At 40.2% G+C, this 12,978-nt stretch overlaps 1 protein-coding gene across 5 annotated transcripts in view; it reads left to right on the plus strand.

Moving 5' to 3' along the window:
- stag2b (STAG2 cohesin complex component b) overlaps positions 1 to 12,978 on the plus strand; it is a 169,589-nt gene that overhangs the window by 99,339 nt on the left and 57,272 nt on the right. For all 5 annotated transcript variants that reach the window (XM_073058022.1, XM_073058025.1, XM_073058024.1 and 2 more), the window contains 3 exons: positions 6,221 to 6,335; positions 7,285 to 7,402; positions 9,989 to 10,092. In XM_073058022.1, the coding sequence (XP_072914123.1) occupies positions 6,221 to 6,335; positions 7,285 to 7,402; positions 9,989 to 10,092 (337 nt within the window). The remainder of the gene's footprint in view (positions 1 to 6,220; positions 6,336 to 7,284; positions 7,403 to 9,988; positions 10,093 to 12,978) is intronic.

Genomic DNA, 12,978 nt, shown 5'->3' on the forward strand with positions numbered 1-12,978 from the left:
AGCATCTAAAGAAGTAGGATCTGTATTCGTTGGCCTTTAAAAGAAAGCGGGGTGATCTTTTTGAAACATAAGGTCCTGTAAGAGTATTGCAGTGTAAATATTGAAAATTTTCCTCTGTGATAGAGCCTTGAACATGGTTGTAATATAAGACATTTAAAACGGAGTGACACAAAAATGCTGGGGGAGCTCATCAAGTCAGACAGCATCTACAGAGAGGAATAAACAGTCAATGTTTCGGGCTAAAACCTTTCATCAGGATCTGATGAAGGGTCTTGTCCTGAAACATTAACTGTTCATTCCTCTCCATACATGCTGCCTGACCTGCTGAGTTCATCCAGCATTTTAAAATGTATTACTCCGGATTTCTAGCATCTGCAGAAACTCTTGGTTTAAAACTGAGGCTTGTAAGAGTTTCTTCTTACGAAGGGAGATCTCTGGAATTCTCTCTTCAGAGCATTGTGGAGGCTAGCTCTTTGGAGGTACTTAAAGTGGAGTAGATGAATCTTAGAAAGATTAGGGCATTTCAGAACTCTGAGAACATCAAAATCATAGATGAAGAATTGAGGCATGCAGCAGACAATCATTGAATGGTGGGTTGGACTTCAAATACCAAGCTATCTTAACCTTGCTCTGATATTCTCATGTATTGTATTCTCTTATAACACAGTTACTTTTTCCTATAATACATGTTGGATTGCACAAAAAATGCAGGACTATGTATTCTGATGGTGAAACTTCCTTTTTGTTTTTTACTACATTTTATTTAACTCTCGTTTAGTAGATAACCGTGGTCTGCATGTTAGTATTGTGACAAAATTGTTCTTGTATTATGAAGGAAATAGACCATTGAGTTTAGAGTGACTAGTGTGTTATAGTTGATTCTCTATGGAAGATGTAAGAGGGAAATATCAGAGCCCTTGACTTCCAGATCTAACCCAGTGTAGTTAAACTTTGTGTTGCAACACATATTCTTAAGGACTGAAAAAAGAGATGTTCTTACACTTTTGATCAGAGACAAGAGCATAAGAAGAACTCTGAAGTCCTTTGACTTGGTTCAATCTAATTTTAAGTTAGTTGAGTGCAGTAATATTTCTCTATCATAAGAGAAGTGCAACTTGATTTCAGTTTTATGTCTTGAGTTTGTTCCAACCTGAATCACTACTGATCTTAAATTTTATAACTAGTTTCTGAACATGATTTTCCTGATGCAGTGAGTTAAGGCATTGCTCTGACTTTTCACCCTTGTTTTAAAATAATTGATTGCATCCAAACTTTTAAGTTTTCCTCATAGGATTCAGGTTAAGACATCTTGCATTTTCAAATTTTGCTGCTGTGAATCTGTTAATTTTCTTTACTAATAATTACTATTGACAATATTAGGAAGCACAGCTTTATATTTATGTGAAGCACACTGAAATGAATTTTAAAAATTGCTGTTCATCTTGCCATGTGCAATTTTGCTAATTGTCAAACTAGCCTTATGAAACTGAATTTGTAGGACTTTTCTCCACTTGAATGGCAGTAATTTCAAAGAAGTTCTATCAGTGAGCCGATAAGTTCAAACATTAGAATATAGCTGTGCATTTGGTGCATAGAGATTTTTGATGGCATTACATACTGACAAGAGGAAATAGACAATAGGTGCAGAAGTAGACCATTCGGCCCTTTGAGCCTGCACCGCCATTTTGAGATCATGGCTGATCATCTACTATCAATACCTGGTTCCTGCCTTGTCCCCCTATCCCTTGATTCCCCTATCCATAAGATACCTATCTAGCTCCTTGAAAGCATCCAGAGAATTGGCCTCCACTGCCTTCCGAGGCAGTGCATTCCAGACCCCCACAACTCTGGGAGAAGTTGTTTTTCCTTAACCCTGTCCTAAATGACCTACCCCTTATTCTCAAACCATGCCCTCTGGTACTGGACTCTCCCGGCATCTGGAACATATTTCCTGCCTCTATCTTGTCCAATCCCTTAATAATCTTATATGTTTCAATCAGATCCCCTCTCAATCTCCTTAATTCCAGCATGTACAAGCCCAGTCTCTCTAACTTCTCTGCGTAAGACAGTCCTGACATTCCAGGAATTAACCTTGTGAATCTACGCTGCACTTCCTCTACAGCCAGGATGTCCTTCCTTAACCCTGGAGACCAAAACTGTACACAATACTCCAGGTGTGGTCTCACCAGGGCCCTGTACAAATGCAAGAGGATTTCCTTGCTCTTGTACTCAATTCCCTTTGTAATAAAGACCAACATTCCATTAGCCTTCTTCACTGCCTGCTGCACTTGCTCATTCACCTTCGGTGACTGATGAACAAGGACTCCTAGATCTCTTTGTATTTCTCCCTTACCCAACTCTACACCGTTCAGATAATAATCTGCCTTCCTATTCTTACTCCCAAAGTGGATAACCTCACACTTATTCACATTAAACGTCATCTGCCAAGTATCTGCCCACTCACCCAGCCTATCCGAGTCACCCTGAATTCTCCTAACATCCTCATCACATGTCACACTGCCACCCAGCTTAGTATCATCAGCAAACTTGCTGATGTTATTCTCAATGCCTTCATCTAAATCGTTGACGTAAATGGTAAACAGCTGTGGTCCCAATACCGAGCCCTGTGGCACCCCACTAGTCACCACCTGCCATTCCGAGAAACACCCATTCACCGCTACCCTTTGCTTTCTATCTGCCAACCAGTTTTCAATCCATGTCAATGCTTTCCCCCCCCAATGCCCTGAGCTTTGATTTTACCCACCAGTCTTCTATGTGGGACCTTATCAAATGTCTTCTGAAAATCGAGGTACACTACATCCACTGGATCTCCCCCGTTTAACTTCCTGGTTACATCCTCGAAAAACTCCAATAGATTAGTCAAGCATGATTTACCCTTGGTAAACCCATGCTGGCTTGGCCCAATCCTATCACTGCTATCTAGATATGCCACTATTTCATCTTTAATAATGGACTCTAGCATCTTCCCCACTACTGATGTTAGGCTGACAGGTCGATAGTTCTCTGTTTTCTCCCTCCCTCCTTTCTTAAAAAGTGGGATAACATTAGCCATTCTCCAATCCTCAGGAACTGATCCTGAATCTAAGGAACATTGGAAAATGATTACCAATGCATCTGCAATTTCCAGGGCCACCTCCTTTAGTACCCTAGGATGCAGACCATCTAGACCTGGGGATTTGTCAGCCTTCAGTCCCATCAGTCTTCTCATCACCGTTTCCTTCCGAATGTCAACCTGTTTCATTTCCTCTGTTACCCTATGTCCTTGGCCCATCCATACATCTGGGAGATTGCTTGTGTCTTCCTTAGTGAAGACAGATCTAAAGTACTTTTAAATTCTTCTGCCATTTCTCTGTTTCCCATAACAATTTCACCCAATTCATTCTTCAAGGGCCCAACATTGTTCTTAACTATCTTCTTTCTCTTCACATACCTAAAAAAGCTTTTGCTATCCTCCTTTATATTCCTGGCTAGCTTGCGTTCGTACCTCATTTTTTCTCCCTGTATTGCCTTTTTAGTTAAGTTCTGTTGTTCCTTAAAAATTTCCCAATCATCTGTCCTCCCACTCACCTTAGCACTGTCATACTTCCTTTTTTTTTAATGCTATGCAATCTCTGACTTCCTTTGTCATCCACTGTGGCCCCTTTCTCCCTTTGAATCCTTCCTTCTCCGGAGGATGAACTGATTTTGCACCTTGTCCATTATTCCCAAGAATACCTGCCATTGCTGTCCCACTGTCTTTTCTGCTAGGATATCTGTCTAGTTAACTTTGGCCAGCTCCTCCCTCATGGCTCCATAGTCTCCTTTGTTCAACTGCAACACTGACACCTCCGAGCTGCCCTTATCCTTCTCAAATTGCAGATAAAAGCTTATCATATTGTGATCACTACCTCCTAATGGCTCCTTTACTGCGAGATCGCTTATCAAATCCTGTTCATTACATAACACCAAATCCAGAATAGCCTTGTCCCTGGTCGGCTCTCGTACAAGCTGTTCCAAGAATGCATCCCGTAGGCACTCTACAAACTCCCTATCCTGTGGTCCAGCACCAACCTGATTCTCCCAGTTCACCTGCATGTTGAAATCCCCCATAACTACTGCGACATTACCTTTGCCACATGCCATTGTTAACTCCCTATTCAACTTGCACCCAATATCCATGCTACTGTTTGGTGGCCTGTAGACAACACCCATTTGGGTCCTTTTGCCCTTACTGTTCCTCAGTTCTATCCACACAGACTCTACTTCTCCTGACCCTATGTCCCCCCCTTGCAAAGGACTGAATCTCATTCCTCACCAACAGGGCCACCCCACCCCCTCTGCCCACATTTCTGTCCCTACAATAGCACGTATACCCTTGTACATTCATTTCCCAGGTCTGATCTCCCTGCAGCCATGTCTCCGTTATCCCAACAACATCATAGTTACCCATTCGCACCTGGGCTTCAAGCTCATCTGCCTTATTTCTGACACTTCGTGCATTCAGATATAGAATTTTTAACCCATTTCTCCTCTCTCTGTTTGAATCGCTGCCTATTGTGCTTAACCCAGCTCCCCGAACTCCCATCGGGCTATACGCCCCTAGAATTTTGTTGTCCTTCCTAAATTTACTTATTCTTTCAACACATTTAACTCCATGTTCCGTCAGACCATCCCTCTGTACATGAGTCCTCCTTATCACTTGTTCCGCCCCACCTTCCTCTACTACATACTTAATATTCAGGAACCGTGTAGTCCCCACCTGTCCTTTATTCTTCCTCTCTCTATCCTCTCTCACATTCTGGATCCCCGCCCCCTGCAAATTTAGTTTAAACCCCCCCCCCCCAAGAAGCACTAGCAAACTTCCCTGCAAGAATGTTAGTACCACTCCAGTTCAGGTGTAAACCGTCCCTTCGGAACAGATCCCACCTTCCCTGGAACAAAGCCCAATTATCACAAACCTGAAGCCCTCCCTCCTGCACCATCCTCTCAGCCATGTATTAATCTTTATAATCCTCCTGTTCCTTGCCTTACTCGCACGTGGCACAGGTAGCAATCCTGAGATTGTTACCCTGGAGGTCCTGCTCTTCAGCTTCGTACCTAACTCCCTGAGCTCCCTACGCAGGACCCCCTCACTCATCCTACCCACGTCGTTGGTCCCTACAAGGACCACAACATCTGGATTCTTGCCCTCCCTCTCGAGAATAACCTGCACCCGATCTGAGATGTCTCGGACCCCGGCACCAGGGAAGCAACATACCATCCGAGACTCCCGATCTTCCCCACTAAATCTCCTATCCGCCCCCCTGACTATAGAATCCCCTATCACTACCGCTCTCTTCTCTTCCCTCCTCCCCTTCCTAATCGAGTGTCCAACCTCAGTGCTAGAGACAGGACCACTGCAACTTGTTCCTGGTAGGTCATCCTCACCAACAGTATCCAAAACGGTATACTTATTGTTGATGGGAACGGCCACAGGGGTGCTCTGCTCTCTCGTGTCTGCTCCCCCTGCCTCTCTTGACTGTCACCCATTTGCCTACCTCCTGTCTTTTCGGTGTGACTACCTCCCGATAATCATCTCATTTATCTATCTATACTCTTATCTATCTCTGCCTCTGCCTCCCGAATGATCCGTAGTTCATCCAGCTCCTGCTCCAATTCCCTAACTCGGTCTGATAGGAGCTGCAGCTGGATGCACCTATTGCAGGTGTGGTCATCAGGGACAACTGTGTTGACCCTGACCTCCCACATACTGCATACGGAGCACACCACTGCTCTAACTGTCTCCCCCATTACCTGATCCCAGATTAGTCAGAATAAATGAAAAAAAAACCTACTGACCTTACCTTTTTACCTCAGCAAGCACGTACTCAGGCTCACTGATTTCCTCTCACCGAATAGGGAATAATGGAAAATAATTTTAAGTCGTAAAATAAGTGGGAATGGTAGAAACGGGTTTTAGCTGAACATTTCAGAGAAGTTTGGATCAATACATGGATAATCCATGTATTATCCATCAATACATGGATAATATTGCAGGCACATTGTCCAGGTGCTGTTGGATGGGACCAACCAGTAGATTGGGTGAGTATGCACTAGATGCACCAAAGGACCTGTTTCTGTGCTATAGTACTCAATGAATCTAAATATTTTAAAAATATGATTTTTTTGTTCTATTACAGTATTTTATTATTTTTATTAGTATTTTATTATTACTTTTAAGACTTTTCAGTCATCAAGAATCTGATTCTGATGAAGTAGCAGTAAAAAGAAAAGGAAGACAAAGCCCAAATGCAAAGCTTATCAAGACACTGGTATTTTTCTTTTTAGAAAGTGAGGTAAGTTCTCAATTATAATTCACAAATTATGGCATACCTTCATTGTATATGTGGCTTGCTAATTGGAATAAAGATTTGAATTATAATTTAATGTAGTTTATGATCTCTAGATCTAAATTTTTTGAAGTACTAATTAATTACAACATCTTTTGTGATAATTAAGTTTGGATTGGGGGGTGAGTAGAATTTCCCAGTCCATTTCGTTGCTCCCACATTCCAAAAAGATATGCAGGTCAGTACTAATAAGTTGTGGGGCATATTATGATGTTGGTGCTGGAAGCATAGCAACACTTCGCACATCACAAAAGATGCATTTCACTGTATGTTTCGACCTGTAAGTGACAAATGAAACTAATCTTTTTGTAATTTATGATGCTAGCTTGCATTCAGTACACTTGTCAGTTTTTTCCTTCAAATTTGTGATTGCAAAATTATTCTTGTGTCATCTCAATTCTAGTGTTCCAGACCAGCAAAATCCTAATGTTTGCAAACATACTGCAGCAGAGCAATAAACATATATTCAGTGTTGTTAAGAACTATGCCATTTATGTACAGCAATATATTTCCAATTGAATGGACAGTGCAAAATTTGCTTTCAGCTGCATATGAAAAAGTAAACTGAATTCATACCAGTTAGGTTGTAGTGGGGAGGGGGGGCAGGAAAGAATGAAATTATAACTACAGACTTTGCAAGTTTTCCTGATATATAAATACTTCTGTGCAGCTTAGTGGCTTGGGTTTTGTGCTGAAATCCTTTAAAAGGCTTCTGGTTCTGAAATGGGCAAACCCAGAATTGCATTGAAAATTAAATGATATGAGTGAAAGGAGAACTAAGAGTTCAGATATTAATTGGAGATGGTTGTACAAAGCATTTTCCTTTGTCTAATTTACATTACATCAAAATCCTTTGATTAGATTTAATAATTTTGCTTTATTTTTCCATTGCCAGCTGCACGAGCATGCTGCTTACCTTGTAGATAGCATGTGGGATTGTGCACCAGACTTACTCAAAGATTGGGAATGCATGGCTAGTCTGCTTTTAGAAGAACCACTCAATGGAGAAGAAGGTAAACTTTATGTAAACTTCCCCACTCTTACTCTGGATATATTGTAAATCATGAAGCTGAGCAGTAAAGATTAACTGTTAAATGGAATATGTTGAAAACGTTACTATTTAATTGCTGTAGTAGTTCTTTGAACTGATGTGCTATTCTCAAAAGATAGACCCAGGGTGGATTAATGTGTTCATATTACTGTCATCACAATGTAAAGTTGTTTTCAACCTATGGAGTAGTTATGTTGCATATTAAAATGTTTCCTGGAATTTCAAAATGTAGAACTAGTGCAGGGAATTTAACTCCAGTAGAGAAGATAGAATAAGAGTGAATACCTTTTTCAGGGTGATACCTGGTCAAAAGGATTAATAGGGCTGTTAGAGGTTGACGATGGGTCTTTATATCTGAGTCTGGACCCTGAAATCTCTCTTTGCACAGATACTTCTGGACCTACTCAGTGTTCCCAGAATTTTCTGTCTTTCAGTTTTGCAGGGTCTTGTGTTTTTAAATCTCCATTTTCTACAGTTTATTTTGATTTTTTTTGTTTTCCTTTATCAAATCAGTCATGTACATTAAATTTCCCTACTCACTCTTTCAACCACTTACTGGAGGAGGAGATATGAAGACTAGAACTTTACAAAAAGAAATTTGGGAGTGTTAATTGCTTTGAGTATTGTTGTCCTGGAGAAAATTATAGTGATAGAGATGTTTGACATTGTAGACAAAAATTTTAAATGCATGTGCTGAGTAAACTGAAAGGGATGACTGTGAATGGTACTTGGCATGCATTGCGATATGAACATTGGAGTTCTAGAATGTGACGCATTGCATTGGGCCACAATACCATTGGTTTTTGTGGAGTCTGGAGTTTTTAAAAAATGGGTGTTGATTTCATTACTATTTTGCTATTAAGAAAGAACAACAATAAAGTTGTTAACTTTTGGGCTCTGAATCCATTTAGGAATCTCAAATTTTAGTTTCCAAAGTATTATTTCACAAAATGTTGAAATTTAGAATTGCAGATTATATCTCAGTTAAAACAAGTGTTGTTTTAGTGGGGGAAATCTGTAGAAGCTTACTGTTAGGGAATTTTGAGTTGAGGTTTAAGGCATATCAGGGTGGGGGTGAGAGGTGGGGAGATACAGGAAGCTATGCCATATATGGGAGGTGTTTGATGTTGATGCTGGTTTTCAAAAACTGATACGATCAATTCTGCAGTGACAATATTCTTAAAGAAATGTTCTGCATTTGCAGTTCATTTTTTACCAGAAGTATTAAGCAACCATTCTCACAGGTTATTTGTCATTAATCAGGGATAACTGAGGAATGGTTGGTGAATTTGCTGATAATGCAAGCTATACTTGAAGGAAGATTATGAAGAGAATAAGAGAAACAAAACAGAGATCTGGCAAATGAAGTATAACATGGGAAAATGTATAATAGTTCATTTTGGCAGAGAATATTAAGCAAAAGGAGCATTGTATCTAAATGGCAAGAAAATATGAACTGTAAGATGATCTGGGAATTAATTGGTGAATTCCAAAAGTAATGCTTCAGTTGTAGAAAGCCTTCATGTGGTTGTATGATAAAACATTCTTTTTTAACTTGTAAACCAACAAGAGAACTAATGAAGATTAATTAGATTTGCTTTGTAAGGATACCCAAAACTTGTCAGTTATTTAAAGATTTGTATTTTTCATTTGTGGTAAGCCTTAAAGGAAGAATGCTGTCCTTCAAATTTCGTTCAGATCAGTTCAGATTTGATACTGTAAACATCAGGAAGCATGATGTAACTCAACCCACTAGTAGTTGAGCATTTTGCTTTTTTTTTGGACTCTTACAATCCATTTACTGTGCGGGAACTAAGTGTTAGGAGTTCAAGTTGTACAAATCTGGTTCGGTCATACCTGGGATATAGTGTACAGTTTAGGAACAATGTCATTAAGTGTAAAGCAGATTTACAAAAATATTGCTGGGATTTGAGTTTCTGAGTTATAAGGAAAGGTTGCACAGGCTAAGATTATTCATTGGAATGTAGGGGACTGTGAGGTCACTTTATAAAAGTAAGTAAAATCATGAGGGTGAATGCATACTTTCTTTCCCAGCAAAAGAGAATTTAGAACTGAAATGCACAGGTTTAAAAAGCTCTGGGAAAATTTTTAAAAGGGACATGAAGGTAAAGTGGGCATATGAGCTGCCAGAATAAGTGGTTGGAGTAGGTATAATATAACATAAAATACTCTTAAGATAGGAAAGGTTTTGGGCCTAAGAGGGATATGAGTGAAACCCACTAGGCAAGAGGGTGCAGCTTAATGTGCATCTGAGTCAGCATGGATGAGTTGGGCCAAAGGGCCTGCTCCCATGCTATATTACTCTCTCTCTCATGTATTGCTTGGAATGGACTTTGTACAAAACTTGAACAGTCATGAGACCGTAGTAGCTGTTCTACATATTCCATTCTTGCTCCAATTTGTGAAATGTTACAAAGCCCTCATTCCTTTGAAGTTGAGTGTACTTCAAAATAGTTTATGGAAATGGCTGTCTATTGACATTCTTTTGTCAAGAAGTGACTCTCATTGTAATTGTTCCTTTCCCTAGTTTTGACTGACAGACAGGAAAGTGCACTTGTTGAAATAATGTTGTGCACAATACGGCAGACTGTGGAATGTCATCCTCCAGTTGGTCGAGGTTCTGGCAGAAAGGTATGAATTATATAACTCAAATCTAAGGTAGTGATTAATTTTTCATGTATTTTTCTAAAAAAATATGGCTTATATAATTAGTTTTCTGATTTGGTTTTTTTTAAGCTGCATAACTTTGTTTGGTGACTTACGGATTTAGAACAAATTGCAATGAATGATATATACGAGAAAATATTTAAATTATAATAACTGTGAAGCTGATGGGTAATTTTTTCTCTCTTCTTAAATACCATATTCCTGAGTAGTAGTTCAAATATGGCTGGTGGAATGCTGCTGCTTTGCAGATGGTCATAAAGGGCAGCGCTAGAAGTTCCTAGCCTCTATATTTGAACATCACCTTGAACAGCATGTGGCTGACTGGCAAAGGCTAGGACATTACAATAATGTTAGTGTTGGGTTATAGATTATGTCATCCTGAGAAAGGTCACTGACATGTGTTCTGCTGCTATTTACGTAGTGTGTTACCTCAGCAATCCAAAGATTCCCTTGGAGTACATTTAATTGGAGTGCCTTGATTCTCCATAAAGCAGTCCAACCTGTCAGTTTGAGTCAACATCATAAACATGTGAGCTTCCATCTAATCGGTGTGACTTTGGTTTTTGCTTTTGCTACAGTGGAAGGAAGTCATTGGCTGCCAGTGATGGTATTTGGGTCCAGGTGCTGGAGCAGAGCTAGCCATCACTTTCATGCAGAACCCAGTACAATTTTAGAATTTGATACCAATATTTTTGACATTTTCACTTATGTTTTTCAGCAAGGCATTGAACATTTTGTTGTGCATGCTCCTCAAACTTCATACCTCAGCTGGCTGTTTGATCTCTTCATATAAATCTAATGAACTGGAACTTAGGTTCGGCCAAGGATGCAGTTTCTTCTCATCAGCCCGAAAGCCACTCATGCCGAGTAACTCAAATGGAGATTTTACCTCCAAATTACTAAGCAAAATGCAAACATTTAATCAATATGGTGCCTCCTTAATTTTCTGCAAGCAATCTGGACAGACAATTGTTTTTGATTCTTGAAAAATAAACAAAATGCGGGAACATGAGAAGTAATGATTGAATGCTTGCACCAACTGCTGCTTGTAAAATACAAAAAAACCGAGTCCTGTTGAAGGGTCTCAGCCAGAAACGTCGACTGTTTACTCTTTTCCATAGATGCTGCCTGGCCTGCTGAGTTCCTCTGGCATTTTGTGTATTTTGATCGGAACATTAGGAAGTGGAATGTTAGAAGTCATATTGGATAGTTTTTGGCTATGCTCTATCTTGGCCTCTGCAGTAATTGCCAACATTTTCTTCCTGAGTCACTGGATCCACAGTTCCCCCTTGATCATTCACGGTTGCCTTTTATGGTCGATTTTTTTGCATCGTAAATGATAGCTGTGTTGGTGAATGTTGTTCATTGTATTTGGGTAAAACGTAACATGGATGTCTTGGTTGATACAGGTTGTTTCATAAACGTGGGGAGAAATGGAGCAAAATCTGAGGCTTGCAGATATTGTGTAATTGGATTTGAAAAGTCCCAGCTTCTGTAGCATGCTGAGATAGAACCATAGAACACTACAGCACAGAAAACAGGCCATTCGGCCCTTCTAGTCTTTGCCAAAACGTTATTCCGCTAGTCCCATTTACCTCCAGACCTCTCCCATCCATGTACCTATCCAATTTATTCTTAAAAAGTGAGTCTGCATTTACCACATCAGATGGCAGCTTGTTCCATATTCCCACCACTCTCTGAGTGAAGAAGTTCCCCCTAATGTTTCCCCCTAAACCCTTCCCCTTTCACCCTAAAGCTATGTCCTCTCGTATTTACCTCTCCCAATCTAAGTGGAAAGAGCCTACTCGCATTTACTCTGTCTATACCCCTCATAATTATGTAAACCTTTATCAAATCCCCCCTCATTCTTCTACGCTCCAAGGAATAAAGTCCTAACCTGTTCAGTCCTTCCCTGTAACTCAACTCCTGAAGACCTGGCAACATCCTAGTAAATCTTCTCTGCACTCTTTCAATCTTACTGATACCCTTCCTATAGTTAGGTGACCAGAACTGCACACAATACTCCATATTTGGCCTCACCAATGTCTTATACAACCTCACCATAACATCCCAACTCCTACTTTGATTTATGAATGCCAGGATACCAAAAGCCTTCTTTACAACTCTTGTCTACCTGTGACATCACTTTCAGGGAATTATGTATCGGAACTCCCAGATCCCTTTGTTCGTCCACACTCCTCAGTGCCCTACCATTTGCTCTGTATGTCCTACCTTGATTTGTCCTTTCAAAATGCAACACCTCACACTTGTCTGCATTAAATTGCATCTGCCATTTTCTGGCCCATTTTTCCATTTGGTCCAGATCCCTCTGCAAGCTTTGAAAGCCTTCCTCATGTCCACAACGCCTCCACTCTTAGTGTCATCAGCAAACTTGATTATCCAATTTACCACATCATCATTTAGATCATTGATGTAGACAACAAATAACAATGGTACCAGCACAGATCCCTGATGCACACCACTAGTCATAGGCCTCCAGTCTGAGACGCAATCATCCACTACCACTCTCTGTCTTCTCCCACACAGCCTATTTTGAATCCAGTTTACAACCTCCCCATGGATACCTAGTGTCTGAACCTTCTGAACTAACCTCCCATGTGGGACCTTGTCAAAGGCCTTACTAAAGTCCATGTAGACAACATCCACAGCCTTTCCTTCATCTACTTCCTTTTCACCTTCTTGTACTCTATCTAGATCTCTGTTTGAAAATTTGCTTTCCCGCTACTATGTAGAACAAGCATTCAAAACCCATGGAGATTCTTCCACTATCAGAAGGAAGTAAAGTAGCACATTCCTGTGCATTCCTGCCATAATTGTTGTTGAATTCAA

This window comes from Hemitrygon akajei, chromosome 10 (assembly GCF_048418815.1).
Source record: "Hemitrygon akajei chromosome 10, sHemAka1.3, whole genome shotgun sequence".
Classification (NCBI taxonomy): Eukaryota; Metazoa; Chordata; class Chondrichthyes; order Myliobatiformes; family Dasyatidae; genus Hemitrygon; species Hemitrygon akajei.